General features: G+C 42.5%; 1 protein-coding gene across 1 annotated transcript in view; it reads left to right on the top strand.

Annotated features, from left to right (window-relative positions):
- LOC141134140 (17-beta-hydroxysteroid dehydrogenase type 3-like) overlaps positions 1-16,959 on the top strand; it is a 76,913-nt gene that overhangs the window by 39,890 nt on the left and 20,064 nt on the right. The window contains exons 2-5 of the mRNA XM_073623724.1: positions 11,507-11,553; positions 11,634-11,709; positions 14,532-14,642; positions 15,959-16,023. Coding sequence (XP_073479825.1) covers positions 11,507-11,553; positions 11,634-11,709; positions 14,532-14,642; positions 15,959-16,023 — 299 coding nt within the window. The remainder of the gene's footprint in view (positions 1-11,506; positions 11,554-11,633; positions 11,710-14,531; positions 14,643-15,958; positions 16,024-16,959) is intronic.

Below are 16,959 nucleotides of genomic sequence, written 5' to 3'. Positions count from 1 at the left end.
TCATTTTGTTGGTAAGTTTATTTTAACAGTAAGAGACAGAATAACAACAAAAATATCCAGCAAAACTCTTGTTGGCAACCACAGAGGTCAGATGTTTCTTGTAGTTGGCCACCAGGTTTGCACACATCTCAGGAGGGATTTAGTCCCACTCCTCTTTGCAGATCCTCTCCAAGTCATTAAGGTTTTGAGGCTGACGTTTGGTAACTTGAACCTTCAGCTCCCTCCACATATTTTCTATAGGATTAAGGTCTGGAGACTGGCTAGGCCACTCCAGGACCTTAAGGTGCTTCTTCTTGAGCCACTCTTTTGTTGCCTTGGTCGTGTGTTTTGGGTCATTGTAATGCTGGAATGACATGCCGGACAACCCATTTTCGATGCCCTGGCTGAAGGAAGGACGTTCTCACCCAAGATTTGACGGTACATGGCCCCGTCCATCATCCCCTTGATGCGGTGAAGTTGTCCTGTCCCCTTAACACCCCCAAAGCATAGTGTTTTCAGCTCCATGTTTGACAGTGGGGATGGTGTTCTTGGGGTCATAGGCAGCAATCCTCCTCCTCCTCCAAACACGGTGAGTTGAGTTGCTGCCAAAGAGCTTGATTTTGGCCTCATCTGACCAAAACACTTTCACCCAGTTCTCCTCTGAATCATTCAGATGTTCATTAGCAAACTCCAGACGTGCCTGTACATGTGATTTCTTGAGCAGGGGGGCCTTGCGGGCAAACAAGAGGGAGAGCAGCGCCAACTGAGTGTAGCAGTAAAAAGTTTTAATGGGCACAATAAGTAAGGCAACTCACAAGATTGTGGTCAACAATACTCGTCAATAGGTGGAAAGTCCCCATTGTGGGTGGCCAGCTGGCCGGCGTTTCTCCTCGAGGGATAAAGCCAGGACCTTGCGGGCGCTGCAGGATTTAAGTCCTTCGTGGCATAGTGTGTTGCCAATTGTTTTCTTGGTGACTATGGTCCCAGCTGCTTTGAGATCATTGACTAGATTCTCCTGTGTAGTTCTGGGCTGATTCCTCAACGTTCTCATGATCATTGAAATCTTGCATGGATCCCCAGACCGAGGGAGACTGAATAAACACACCAACTGTTGTCACCTTCTCACCAAGCTGCTTGGCGATGGTCTTATAGCCCATTCCAGCCTTGTGTAGGTCTACAATCTTGTCCCTGACATTCTTGGACAGCTCTTTGGTCTTAGCCATTGGAGCTTGGAATCTGATTGATTGATTCTGTGAACAGGTGTCTTTTATAAAGGTAATAAGCTGAGATTAGGAGCAGTCCCGTTACCTGTATAGAAGACACATGGGAGCTAGAAATTGTGCTGATTGATCTAATCGGGGATCTAATACATATTTCACTCATTAAAATGCAAATCAATTTATAACTTTTTTGAAATGCTTTTTTCTGGATATTTTTGTTGTTATTCTGCAAAGAGTGGGAGTGGGACAAAATCCCTCCTGAGAAGTGTGCAAACCTGGTGGCCAACTACAAGAAACGTCTGACCTCTGTGATTGCCAACAAGGGTTTTTGCCACCAAGTACTAAGTCATGTTTTGCGAAGAGGTCAAATACTTATTTCACTCATTAAAATGCAAATCAATTTATAACTTTTTTGAAATGTGTTTTTCTGGATATTTTTGTTGTTGTTCTGTCTCTCACTGTTAAAATAAACCTACCATTAAAATTATAGATTGATCATTTCTTTGTCAGTGGGCAATCGTGCAAAATCAGCAGGGGATAAAATACTTTTTTCCCTCACTGTAATTTCCTAAAAACACCTTTGTACCCTGTCTCAGTACTCCTCTAAAGAGCCCTCAGTCCTGATGCAAGCAGTGGGCTGGCACTTCAGAGGGTAAATACCAAAAATGCCTTGATGGATGGGTATCAGTCTAGAGGAGTGGATGTGTGGGGAGGTGCAGTGGGGTGCTGCGGCAGTAACCACACAGAGTCCAGTTGCAGAAACAGAACTTTTATTAATGCAGAATCCAGTAATTCACAACAACCTGATTGGGAAGGCACCCAACTGGGAACACTCACAGATATTATATAAAAAGATAGAAAAGGACCGCGCTTAGGATAATAAAAGAAAGGTTGCTGCCTCCCCTAAGGGGGCTCAAGATAATGGTAAACAAACAAAAAATGGGGTAAAGTGGCGCTACCTAATAACTTAGGGCGCATGTTATGGGATAAGGGGGCTGTACCTAGGATATAGGATGTACAGCAGAACTCGGCACCTGCTATCCCAACCTAAAATATCACAACAAGCCCTCTAATGGGGGTAATACTAAAGAGTGTGTACAGGTATAAGTGTGTAAAGGGCATGCGCCCTCAAAGTAACGTGAGTGAGCAGCTATACATGGTGACTACCCATTGGGGTTGCCCAAAAAGTGGCCTAATAGTTCATAGTTAATAAGTGTGTGTGCATGAAAGTGAAATATCAACTTAAAATGAGTATAGTAAGTGCGAACCATACAAGTGTGGGTGTAAAGTGTTCCACACTAAACAAGGTACCAAAACATGCATGTAGACAATCATAAAAATCTTGCAAGTGAAAAATGTGCAATAATGTTGCTTCCAGCACGCAGCAAGTAAATAGTAATACGGAGTGAAAAATATGCAAAAAACCATAAATAATATCAAATACTCAAAAAACCAATAAACATAAAGTTAAAAAAAGTGTGGCGGAATTCCAAAAGTCAGAGCGCCATTACTACAATACTACACTATGGGAGACATTCTCTTTCTTACATGAGGAATATATCTGTGGTCATATCCATCTTATCTGGAGCCAAAGGGACGCTTCTGGGACCCATATAGCAGACACCTGGCTGGACCAGCTAATATGAGAGTAACTACATGCGTACTACCCCTGCAGGGGTGACTGGATCCGGTGAGTAGGGACCCTTGAGGGGGAGCACACAAGTCACCTGGAGATACTGCAAGGACTCAAGTCACCTGTTGATGGTTTCTGCTATACACATGTGCACAGCCTGATCATTACTTATACGGGAACTGTTATATATTTTTCATTTATATATACAGGCTTACATGTTTTTTCTGGTGCTGCTCTGACTTTTGGAATTCCGTCACACTTTTTTGAACTTTATGTTTTATACAGCCCCCTTATCCCATAACATGCGCCCTAAGTTATTAGATAGCGCCACTTTACCCCATTTTTTGTTTATTCACTCACAGATATTACAGTGGTGTGTAGGTCTCCGATGGTCCGTACCCAAATAGGGTGGTTTCCAAGAAGGATGGCATGTCTGTATCCTTTCCCTACTCATCTGAAACCTCTCCCTGCCGCTAATCACTTGTAACTTTTAGAAGGGTGACCTGTCCCTGCACTACCCATATGCAAAATGCGAGCTAAGCTTGGGAGCCAGGGCCTTTAATAGGCTCTGCCTGACCCAAGATGGCTACTAGAGTCACATGGGGTGGCAGCATCCAATTGGATAGCTTGCCCAGTGACCCAGGAAACAATAGAGGAACCACATTCCTCTTGACTTTCTCTTTTCCTGTAATGCCGCTACAGTTGAGCGCCCTGTGCAGTGGAGAAAGTAGACTGCCCCTACTGCACCCTAAGCATTTGCATGTAGACTGCCCTAAGTAACAAATTTCAGTACAGGAGAGGAGCCTGTACAACTGTGCAAGACTGAAATGAAGGCAGGATTTTATGTAAAATATTTGTCCCAAAAGGAAAAGAAATAATTTCTGTAACTGCTTAAAACGTGTTGTCTGCAGTCCAAGCTTTAATTTGTTGCTTATGTAAAGTCCATCTAAATCTACTAGTCCACTGATACTATCCCCCTCCACAGGTTGAAAATGTTGCTGTTAAAGAGTGACTATGTTGCTCCTCCATACAGTAGATGAAGTGGGGGAGTGAATGTAGCCACCCTCACAGCCCATTCACACAGGGACGACTTGTCAGGCGACCTAGTTGCCTGACAAGTCGCCTCCCGTTCTGTGCTATGGAACCGTTCTAAGGGGAGCGACACAAGTCGCTCCGACTTAGAAAAAGGTTCCTGTACGACTTCGGGGGAGACTTGGGGCGACTTGCATAGACTTCTATACAGAAGTCGTTTTGCAAGTCGCCCGGGCAGTCGTTTGCAGGTCGCCTCGCTGAGGCGACCTGCAAGTCGTGTTGCCCCTGTGTGAATGGGGTCTTAGACAGAATGTGTGTTGCTGGCAGGATTACCAGGTGAAAACAAAGGGGAAAAAAAGCTTAGAGAAATAAAACAAATGCAGCCACTCCCGCTGGAACAAATTCCTTTTTTGTTTTTGGGCTTTTTTTGGTTTGGATACACTTTAATTAAAGCTGTGGGTTCTATAATTATTCACCCAACATGATTCTAAAGAATTGTAAGGAGAAAATGCAGTTACTAGTGGGGATGGAAGTAGATGACCAAAACCGAAGGACTATTTTGGGGATGATGGCAATTACTGTAGATGACACCTTATGCCTGGGACACTCAGTAAAATACCTGGGGCATGTGCCCTGAGTGCTCTAGCAACACCCCTGATGGACCATTTACGTATTTATACAAGGTGACCAAATTCCCCCTTTGATTGCCTCTCAAAGATGAAAATATTATTTCCTGAGTGAAGTACCCAGGACAAGGATGAGGCAAAGACAAGATCCAGTGTAGTAAAGACTAAATGGGAGAGAGATTCCTTATTTCACATAACATGGCATTATGACATTGCTTCACTGTGGCCCGAATTCACACAGGGGAGACTTCACTACTTCTGGGAAATGTGCATACTTAAGATGGTGGCAACTATTGCAGAGGACTCCTGGGACACTCAGTAGCAGACCTAGGGCATGTATCTTGAGTGCCATGGTCTACCAATGCCCCAGATGGACCATTTATGTATTTATACAAGGTGATCCTATCCACCACCCCTTGCCTCCTTTCAAGGTTGACATTAATAATTTATAGTAAAAGGATGAGGATGGGGCAAACAAAAGGTCAAATGTTGTGAAGACCAAATGGCGAGTAGTTCCATATTTCACATAACATGGCACTATGACATCACTACTTCTGGGAAATGTGCATGCTTGGGATGATGGCAACTATTGCAGAGGACACCTGGGACACTCATTTTTTCCCCCTTGATTGCCTCTTCTCAAGGATAAAAATATTTGTTCCTGGTTAAAGGACAAGCATGGAGCAAATATAAGGTCCAGTGTAGTAAAGAGTAATTCCTTATTCCACGTAACATGGTACTATGACCACTATGACTTTGCTTCACTGTGACCCACATTTACCAAGGAGAGACACCACTACTCTTGGAAAATGTGCATACTTGGAATGATGGATGTGATAGACTCACCCAGGACAGAGACTTTTGGAGAGGACTGAATGCGAGCTTCTTGCCTACCGACTATGGGCCCTGCCATTTGAGGTAGCTACAAGCATTTAGGAAGATATTCTGTTATGTAATGCAAAAGGACATTATTAAAAGGCCATGATGGTCTCTGTCAGCTTGGGACTCATAGCTGATATATCATCAGCAAGCCACCTGTCTGGGGCCCCGGCCATAATGTGTTTATTGGAAGTAGGTCTCCTGCTATTGTCTGAAGGTGTTCTGTGTTTATACTTATGTTTTTGTGTATTGTACCTTCTGAGCTTGGAGCCAGCAGGTCTGACCTACAATAAGACATCTGAGTCATCCACATGTGTCATTAACTTAATGTTTATAGTATATGTTAGTTGTAATTATATTCCTGTGTGTTCCTGTTAAACTTTCTCCCGCTCTACAAGACTCTGGTTCGGCCACACCTAGAGTATGTTGTCCAGCTCTGGGCATCAGTCCTCAGGAAGGATGTACTGGAAATGGAGCGAGTACATAGAAGGGCAACAAAGCTAATAACATTGCTTTACTGCGGCCCGAATTCGCCCAGGAGAGGCATCACTCCTTAGAAATGTGCATACTTGGGATGATAGAAACTATTGCAGAGGACACCTGGGACACTTGGTAGAAGATCTTGGGCTCATGCCCTCTGGGCCCAGTAATGCCCCTAATGGACCTTTATGCATTTATGTAAGGTGTCCATATCTCACCTTGATTGCTTCTTCTCAGGACAAAAATATCAGTTTCTGATTAAAGGACCCAAAACAAAGTTAGGGAAAAGATGAGGTTCAGTGTAGTAAAGACCAAATGGCAGAGCCATTCCTTATTTATATAACACAACACTATGACATTGCTTCATTGTGACCCACATTCATCTAGGAGAGACACCACTACTTCTGGGAAATGGGCATACTTAGTATGATGGCAACTATTGCATAGGGCACCTGGGGCGCTCAGTAGAAGACCTGGGGCACATGCTCTGGGTGCCATGGTCTAGCAATGCCCCAGTGTACTGTTTATGTATTAATACAATGTGATCATATTCCACCTCTTGATTGCCTCTTCTCAGAGAAGAAAATATCACCTTCTTAGTAAAGGGCCAGAAATAAGGATGGGGCAAAGATGAGGTCCAGTGTAGTAAAGACAAAATAGGAAAGCAGTACCTTATACCACATGCAAAAATGTGAGTTTCCTGCGAGCCACAGATGGATAAATGCCTCTAAGGGGTGAGAACCATTAATTATTTAGCAGCAAACACTAAACCACGTTTCATGGCGTGTAATATAATGCAAAAAATATATATAATTGTGTCTGCGCTAAAAAATGGAAAAATGATGTGCAAAATTAATGACGTGCAAAAATATAACCACTATATACATGCTAGTAAAAAATACATGTGTAATTAGATAAAAGTGTGCGATCATTTATATGACCTCAAAGTGCATATAACATTGTGCAAAATAGCAATATAAATCAATTGAAAGTGCACCATGCAAAAATAAAAATAAAAAGCCAGGTGTTATCCGATGTATTGCAAGTGTCCAACTCAATCAACAGGTTCAAACTCAAAAAAATGTGCTCAAACAGTGTCCATGGAATGAAAATTCCTCAGAATTCTTCTGAACGGTGCCCAAATCACAGCAAACAATCTGTGCTCTCCCGTGACACCCCACATGTGTTTGCGCTCACCTCTGATCGTGTGACCCAGTAACTAAACTGTGTCAAACACGCAATGGGGCCACTTCTGGGCTCCCTCAGGATGGAATGGTATGAATACAATGCTCACAGGTGCAGCCAGAATCCACATGTATAAAAGAGAAAGGAGAACTCCATGGTGTAATAAAGCTGGGATAATTTATTTAATTAAAGAATTTCCTCCAGGAGGGTACTCACATTGAGTGGGTGCTCCAGTGCACCAAACATTACAAGCATGAAAAACAAGCTGCAATTCAAATGGCGTGCGGTGTGTTGTATGATGTCTCCTCCACTGCTGACAGCTCCGTCCTACCCCTAGGGGAGGGGTAGGACGGAGCTGTCAGCAGTGGAGGAGACATCATACAACACACCGCACGCCATTTGAATTGCAGCTTGTTTTTCATGCTTGTAATGTTTGGTGCACTGGAGCACCCACTCAATGTGAGTACCCTCCTGGAGGAAATTCTTTAATTAAATAAATTATCCTAGCTTTATTACACCATGGAGTTCTCCTTTCTCTTTTATACATGTGGATTCTGGCTGCACCTGTGAGCATTGTATTCATACCATTCCATCCTGAGGGAGCCCAGAAGTGGCCCCATTGCGTGTTTGACACAGTTTAGTTACTGGGTCACACGATCAGAGGTGAGCGCAAACGCATGTGGGGTGTCACGGGAGAGCACAGATTGTTTGCTGTGATTTGGGCACCGTTCAGAAGAATTCTGAGGAATTTTCATTCCATGGACACTGTTTGAGCACATTTTTTTGAGTTTGAACCTGTTGATTGAGTTGGACACTTGCAATACATCGGATAACACCTGGCTTTTTATTTTTATTTTTGCATGGTGCACTTTCAATTGATTTATATTGCTATTTTGCACAATGTTATATGCACTTTGAGGTCATATAAATGATCGCACACTTTTATCTAATTACACATGTATTTTTTACTAGCATGTATATAGTGGTTATATTTTTGCACGTCATTAATTTTGCACATCATTTTTCCATTTTTTAGCGCAGACACAATTATATATATTTTTTACCTTATACCACATAACATGGCGCTATGACTTTGCTTCACTGTGACCCACATCTACCGAGGAGAGACACCACTACTCTTGGGAAATGTGCATTCCTGGAATGATGAAAAATATTCCAGAGGACATCTGGGTACTCAGTAGACCAGGTGGACGTGCCATGGTCTAGCAATGCCCCTGATGGACCCTTGATGTATATATACAAGGTGACCACCATATTCCCCCTTGAATGCCTCTTTGCCAGGATGAAAATATCAGTGACTGAGTAAAGGACCCAGGACAAGGATGGGGCAAAGATGAGGTCCAGTGTAGTAAATACCAAATAGCAGAGCAGCTCCTTGTTTTACATAACATGGCATTATGACATCGCTTCACTGTGATCCACATTCACCCAGGAGAGACACCACTACACCTGGGAAGTGGACATAAATGGACCTTTTATGTATTTGTGATGGACCTTTTAGCATTCATCTGGGCATTGCTAGGCCATGGCATGTGCACCCAGTCTACTGAGTACACAGATGTGCTCTGTGATATTTTTTATGTATTTATACAAAGTGATCATATTCCCTCTTCATTGTATCTTCTCATGGATGAAAACATAAGTTCCTCAGTGAAGGACCAAAAATAAGGATGGAGCAAAGATGAGGTTGTAGGTCAAATGTAAGAATGCTTCCTATGATACTGCTTCACTTTGAACCACATTCACCCAAGAGACACCACTTCTCCTGGGAAGTGCGTACAAACCTGAAGCTCAGCCAGAATGATAACCTAACCCAGAGGAATTTAGGAGATTCCGATGGTTCAAAGTCCAGGTAGTGTAGAATTACTCACGAATCATTAACTCCACAGTGTACCTGCAGAAACACACTATACTCATGGGAAATAATAATTCCAGTTCTTTATTAACATTCTGAGTTATTGTGATCTTTAAAAAAGGATAGTGTGTGACGCCAATAAATCCTACTAACTGCCAGATTTATATAAGGACTTATTTTTTGCTTGCCACAAAACTGCCATAATTTACGAGGTTGAATTAGATGAACACGTGTCCTCTTTTTTCACCTCATTAAAGTGTAGGGAAAGGTAAAACTTGTTTTTTAAGTTTTGGAGAAGGGTTAGAACCAGTGATAAATCAATCATCGGTAAACCCAGCAGGAAGTTTACAAACCCTGAACTTAGCACTGAACGCCATTCAAATCAATGGGAGGTAAAACTAGCTATTTTTTTTTCTGGTCATTTTTTAAGGGTAATAAGTAAGCTATTGTTGAATAAAGGGGGCATGGAGAGCTAAGTATGCCACGGGGGAAATCAACTAACGAAAAAACAAAAAAAAAAATCTTAAAAATTACCATTCAGCTGAGATAGGGTCTGTTCATGTGACTTAAAGGACTACTTTGAAAATACACAAATCCTTGAATAACATGATCGGGGGATGCCTAAAGCCAAATACACACAGGCCAACATTGGCTGGTTCAATAAAAACTGGCCAACATTCGGCCCTTGTGTAAGGCAGCTGGTGTGACAGAAGCCGGCCGTTTGGCAGGCTTCTGTCGGACAAGCATGCTGGAAAACCAGCAGCCAACCGGCACCCGATCAGCGCTCTCAGCAAATGGCTGAGAGCACTGACCAGGGTGTTCTGTCCGGGGGCCAGCCCCCTGTCAGAACACAAAACAACAGCAGGGGAAAGTGCTGTACTAAAGTCGGAGCTATCAGTTTTTGAACGAAAAAAAAAAATAGTGGTGTGTGCCAGGCTTTAGTCCTCTTACACAAAGGATGCCTAAAATGCCATATCTTTTAGGCAGGCTTTTTTTAACTGATCAAAATGCGGCACATTGTTTTTAAAAGGCCTGTACACACAGGTGGATAAACTTGCAATGCATATAGATCAGTAAAAAAAAGTAAAAATTTGCTCTTTTACCCATGTGATCGACTGTGTCACATGTAAACAAAGAAGTGCCATTTATTGGCTATCCTCACTTCACACTGACAGAGCGTGTGGCGAGGAGAGCTGATCAGCTGCATCTCCTCACAGGGGAGACCTGTACAGGTAATCAGTGCCCTGATCATCCGTGCCCTGATTACAGTACAGCCCCAGCAATGCCCATCAACACCAACCAGTGTCCATCAGTGACACCAATCAGTGCTGCCTCTCAGTGCCCATCAGGCTGCCTATCATTGCCCACCAGTATCACCTATCAGTGCCCATCAGTGCGGCATATTAGTGCCACCTAATCAGTGCCCATAAGTGCCGCCTCATCAGTGCCCATAAGTGCCGCCTCTTCAGTGCCGCTTCATCAGTGCACATCAGTGAAGGAAAAAAATTACTTATTTACAAAATTTACTGACATAAACTAAGAAAAACATTTTTTTTCAACATCTTTGGTCTTTTTTCGTTTTTTTTAGCAAAAAAAAAAAACCCCAGCAGTGATTAAACACCACCCAAACAAAAGCGTGAAACAAATTAAAATTTTATTTGGGTACAGTGTTGCATGACCACGCAATTGTCATTCAAAGTGTGACAGCGCTGAAAGCTGAAAATTTGGCCAGGCAGGAAGGGCGTGAAAGTGCCCTGTAGGCAAGTGGTTAATTAAGGTACAGTATGCCATTAATGTCCCCGAAGTAACAATATCCAGTAGAGTAATCAACATCAGTCACGGCATCCTGTTATGTAAATCGATTGTCAATCACTGAGAACGATTGCCAGCCGATGTGTACATACCACAATCCCATCACTAAATGACAGATCCATGCCACTGTGCTAATGTAAACACTGACGGGGATCCCAGGTGATATCATTGACCATCAATATTGGTACACAATGCACCAATTTCTCTAGGAGTATGAATTCTTAGTACTTTATTCTAAGTAGTAACAAAACTAGTTGCAAGCACCTGACCTCATAAATGCTTTTTTTGGCTGAATTTGCAAAAATTCCCACAGACATACTCCAAAATCTTGTGTGTAAGCATTCCCAGAGGAATGGAGTTTGTTATAGCTACAGAAAGGGAGTTGGCAGTGCAATATTAATACCCATGGGTTTTACAGAATGTCCAATGAGCTCATCTAGTCAGGATATTTAGATAGTCAGGATATGGCCTTTAGCCATTTAGTGTTCTGGTTTTGCTAAATTGCCTTTGCTGAAGAAAATGCCGCTCTATGCCCCTACAGTGAATGTCTTGTGACCAAAGGTTTAATATTTGGTCACCTGATTTCTGTTTAAGAGGTTCAAGATCTACACTTTAGGTCTTGTAACTCATACCGAACTAAGAATGGTGCAGTATTTTCTCTGGGAGAGGTACATATTTCAGCCCTTTTACTTTGCAAATATTCATCCCAGCTTAACTGTTAACATACTGTAGCTTTCTAAACATGACCTAAAAAAATGATAAACCTTTCTCTTTTCTTCCCTAGTGGTAACGGGAGCTACGGATGGAATAGGGAAGTCCTACGCTAAGGAGGTACGGGTATAATGTTGGTGTAGTCTGTACTTCTGTTCACTTACGTTATCCCTATAACACGTTTTTTTTCTTGTCAATAGTTAGCCAAGATGGGATTCAATGTTGTCCTGATTAGTCGGACTCTGGAAAAGCTTCAGAATGTTGCAGCAGAGATTGGTAAGACATTGTGGTCAAATATTTCTGTGGTTTAAAGTAATGTTTTCTTACCTTCCTTAAAAGGGTAAAATTTTGAGTTTTGGATAGCATAGGGGAAGATTTTGAACCTCTGCTTGATCTTAATTGCATTCTGGGTCTTGTTTAGAGGTTTCTCATCATGCCCCATCCTGTCATGATAACAGGAAGTGAGAGGAAATCCCCAATTAAAAAAATGTGTTTCATCCACTGGAGAAATCTACTGACTAGGAAGAGTGAGAAGCCCCTCTGGATTTTTGGGTCCTCTTTGAGGAGAATTTTCATCCACTTGCTGCCCGTGGTGACAACTGTCACTGGGATAGAACGCGAGGGAAAATCTCTCCAGTAAATACTTAGAAAGCAATAGAAACACTGAGACCATAAACTAAGAAAACTTCAGGTGCCGCCCAAAGTTCCCATCACTAATTCCGGTGGCTCACACAAATGGAAAACGCTGGCCTGGAAAGAGACCATCGCGGCTCAATGCATTTAGTCAGAGGAAAGAAAAAGCCCCAATCGCCACACACTAACCAGACCCAAGTATAAATGGATGAAAGTGGTTTCAGCCTGGCTGAAGCCAATTTTGTCCATAGTATACTTGAGTCTTATTTGTGTGCAGTGATTGGGATTTTTTCTTTACTCTGACTGAAAAAAACCCCTTAGTTTCTAGCCCTTGCCCATTTTGTCAATGGATCAAGACAACCATCTGCCAATAGATTGCTTCAAGATTTGGTTGGAAATTGTTGGTGGTAGGTATACTTTGAGTTTTTTTATGATTGAAAGTTGGTTGAAAATGGTGGATAGTTCCTTTAAATTGTCCCATGCATGTGTACTATAATTGTGTGTAAATGTTTCCTAACTAAACAATCATCTTTTTAAATAAGTAGGAATGTTTATTGATATATGTGTTATATAATTGTTATTTCCTAAAAATAAAACACTGCCGTGCGAAATTTCCAGCAACGAATAGCTTCCAGGCATATCCAAAGTACCCCTTGGGCCCACTAGAATTACCCTCTGGACCTATTTAAAGTATCCCATGGGCCCATCAAAATTATCCTGGGCCTATAAAAAGTGCCTCCTGGACCCATCAGACTTACATCCTTGACCCATCAGAAGGATATTCTGGACCCATCAGAAGTCCTTACTGGACCCAACAGAAGCACCTTCTGGATCCATCAGAAGTACCTTCTGGATCCATCAGAAGTACATGCTTGACCCATCAGAAGTACATGCTTGACCCATCAGAAGTACCTCCTGGACCCAACAGAAATACCTCCTGGACCCATCAGAAGTACCTCCTGGGAGAGGATATCAGAAGTACCTCATGGACCCATCAGAAGTACCTCATGGACCCATCAGAAGTACCTCCTGGACCCATCAGAAGTACCTTCTGGACCCATTAGAAGTACATCCTTGACCCATCAGAAGTACATCCTTGACATCCTTCTGAGGTGACTCCTGGACCTATCAGAAGTACACCCTGGAGTCATCAAAATTACATGCTGGACCTATCAGCAGTATCTCTTAGGTTCATTGGAAGTAGCCCTATGGGTCCATCTAAAGTATCCCCTGGAAACATCAGATGTACCCCCTGGGATCATCTGAAGTACATCCTTGACCCATCAGAAGGATCTTCTGGACCCATCAGAAATACTCCCTGGACCCATCAGAAGTACCTTAAGGACTCATCAGAAGTACCTGCTTGACCCATCAGAAGTATATGCTTGACCCATCAGAAGTACATCGTTGACCCATCTGAAGTGACTCCTGGACCCATCAGAAGTACACCCTGGAGTCATCAAAATTACATGCTGGACCTATCAGCAGTATCTCTTAGGTTCATTGGAAGTAGCCCTATGGGTCCATCTAAAGTATCCCCTGGAAACATCAGATGTACCCCCTGGGATCATCTGAAGTACATCCTTGACCCATCAGAAGGATCTTCTGGACCCATCAGAAATACTCCCTGGACCCATCAGAAGTACCTTCAGGACTCATCAGAAGTACCTGCTTGACCCATCAGAAGTATATGCTTGACCCATCAGAAGTACATCGTTGACCCATCTGAAGTGACTCCTGGACCCATCAGAAGTACACCCTGGAGTCATCAAAATGACATGCTGGACCTATTAGTAGTACCTCTTAGGTTTATCAGAAGTAGCCCCATAGGGCCATCTAAAGTAGCCCCATGGAGCCATCTAAAGTATCCCCTGGAAACATCAGATGTACCCCCTAGGCTCATCTGAAGTACCCCTTGGGACACTGGCAACCCTGTTTAAGAACCAGCCATTTAAAGAAATGTGCCCTTTTTTCTAAAAAATGTCCTAATATTTCTGAAAAGAAGCAAAAGTCTAAACCCTTTAATCCTAAACACTAATTGTTCTCATGGTCTGTGTCATTAACAGATTTTTCCTACTGAAGACTTCTGTGCTGCCTAGCATATCATTGCTGGATGGAAAACGTTGTTCCTGCAATGGCTTTGAAAACAGAAGTAACAGATGATGTTCTATATAACCCTTTCCTGCTCAGTGGAGCCTGCTGTGAATCAGAAGCCAAAAGAAAGGATATATACTAGTGTATTGATGATGAATATGTGACCATTTCAAACTGAGCATATGATGAAAAATGTATATTTTAGCAACTGATGTCTACAGGTGTACTGATCAGCCTGATTTGTGGTTTTCATTAGTCTCATCTGCATTCCCCTTTTTTATATCTTACTTTAAATATTTTATACACTATATTTTGCTTTGAATTGCCCAGATCTTTAACCGGTTTATTCTACTATTATTCTACTTCTACAGAGAAACAGAGTGGACGCAAAGCCAAGATCATCCAGGCGGATTTTACAGGAGGAGCTGAAATTTACCCAAATATTGAGGAGGGCTTGAAGGACCTGGACATTGGAATCCTGGGTAATTACATTCTATGAGAGGACAGCATATCTCTATAAAGATGGGGTCAGACAGAGATGGAAGCTATAATGTGGAGAGATGTGATTGAATATTATCAGAACAGGATCAGGCAGAGGTGGGATCTATAATGTGAAGATACACTGTATTACCAAAAGTATTGGGACACCTGCCTTACACGCACATGAACTTTAATGGCATCCCAGTCTTAGTCCCTAAGGTTCAATATTGCGTTGGTCCACTGTTTGCAGCTATAACAGCTTCAACTCTTCTGGGAAGGCTGTCCACAAGGTTTAGGAGTGTGTCTATGGGAATGTTTGACCATTCTTCCAGAAGCGCATTTGTGAGATCAGGCACTGATGTTGGACGAAGAAGGCCTGGCTTGCAGTCTCCGCTCGTATTCACCCCAAAGGTGTTCTATCAGGTTGAGGTCAGGACTCTGTGCAGGCCAGTCAAGTTCCCCCACCTCAAATTCGCTCATCCATGTCTTTATGGACCTTGCTTTGTGCATGCTGGAGCAGGAAGGGACCATCCCCAAACTGTTCCCACAAAGTTGGGAGCATGAAATTGTCCATAATGTCTTGGTATGCTGACGCCTTAAGATTTCCCTTCACTGTAAATAAGGGGCCAAACCCTACCCCTGAAAAACAATCCCACACCATAATCACCCCTCCACCAAATGATTTGGACCAGTGCACAAAGCAAGGACCATAAAGACATGGATGAGAGAGTTTGGGGTGGAGGAACTTAACTGACCTGCACAGAGTCCTGACCTCAACCCGATAGAACACTTTTGGGATGAATAAGAGCGGGCTTCTCATCCACCATCAGTGCCTGACCTTATAAATGCTCTTCTGGAAGAATGGTCAAACATTCACATAGACACACTCCTAAACCTTGTGGACGGCCTTCCCAGAAGAGTTGAAGCTGTTATAGCTGCAAAGGGTGGGCCAACTCAATATTGAACCCTACGGACTAAGACTGGGATGTCATTAAAATTCATGTGCGTGTAAAGGCAGGCGTCCCAATACTTTTGGTAATATAGTGTATGTGATTGGATAATATCAGGACAGGATCAGACACAGTTGGGATCTACTGTATAATGTGGAGAGATCTGATATGATATTATCTGCACAGGATCAAGAAATCTGTGATCTTAAATGTAGAGATATGTGATTGGTTATTTGATATTATCAAGACAGGATCAGAGTGGTCTGCGATCTCTAATGTGGAAAGATGTGATTGCATACAATTGGGACAGGATCAGAAAGTACTATGATCTACAACATAAAGACTGAATGATTTTTTTTCTGTTTCAGTAAATAATGTTGGTATGGCCCACAAGGAGCCATCAGAATTTATCAGTTCTGATGACATAGGCAAGGTGAGCTTGATTCTTTTTTTATACACGTTGGCCTTTAAAGCCTTCACAATTATAATTTTGAGAATTACAAACCATAAGTAAACGCTCTTTCTTAATGTTAGTGTTACTAACAGTAAGACATATCTTTTAGTGTTTAAAAGTCAAGAAGGGTTTGGAGCCCTGTCAGGTTTTTATTGTGAAAATTGTATCCCGGGGGGGGGATTTCATGCTCCCTATTTGTCTTGTTGTTTGTCTTGTCACCAGTACTGAAGGTGATGGAACCTCCACCCATACCTCACAACTTTAACACTTGAGAAAGAGAGGCATGTTGATCCAAATGTCATGCAGGATGCACCGTGCACCCTGTCAAAAAAGTAGGGGTGACTACATTGCCCTGATTACAGCAAGGTAACAATTGGTCTAAGCCAGGGGTGCCCAACTGCTGGCTCCTGGCACCCTCTGATGTGGCCCGCCACCTCCTGCTCTGTTAGCAAGCCCAGAATGCAGGTTCCCAACCCGCCATCCCCGAGCATCAGTGTGGAGAACGGAGCCAGCACTAGAGGAAGCAGAGCCGGCTCCTGTCACAGGTGGAGTGATACCAAATGTACTGTGACCACCCAAGTTTTACTTTGCAGCCTACTTTACACATTCCTTTTATTGTTTCTTTTAGTCATAGTCACTGGTCTCTGAGCTCTCACAGATCTGTAAGTCAGCAGTAGAAATGACTTTGATAGCTTTAGAAAAACTACATAGGCAGGTGATGGCTTGGCTTGCTCCGAGCACATAACACTGACCACTAGGGCCCTGTCGTACAGATTATTTTTGTCTATTCATACATTTTTTAAAAAAAAGTTGTTTTGGAAATTTTGGAAAATCATGGTATAATTATAAATGTTTTTTTAGGAATTTTGTGAATTTGAAAATAAACTCATGACCTTTTTTTTTTTTTTTCCTACT

Source organism: Aquarana catesbeiana, linkage group LG03, assembly GCF_042186555.1.
Source record: "Aquarana catesbeiana isolate 2022-GZ linkage group LG03, ASM4218655v1, whole genome shotgun sequence".
In the NCBI taxonomy this organism is placed as follows: domain Eukaryota; kingdom Metazoa; phylum Chordata; class Amphibia; order Anura; family Ranidae; genus Aquarana; species Aquarana catesbeiana.
This window is presented reverse-complemented; position numbering and strand designations above follow the sequence as displayed.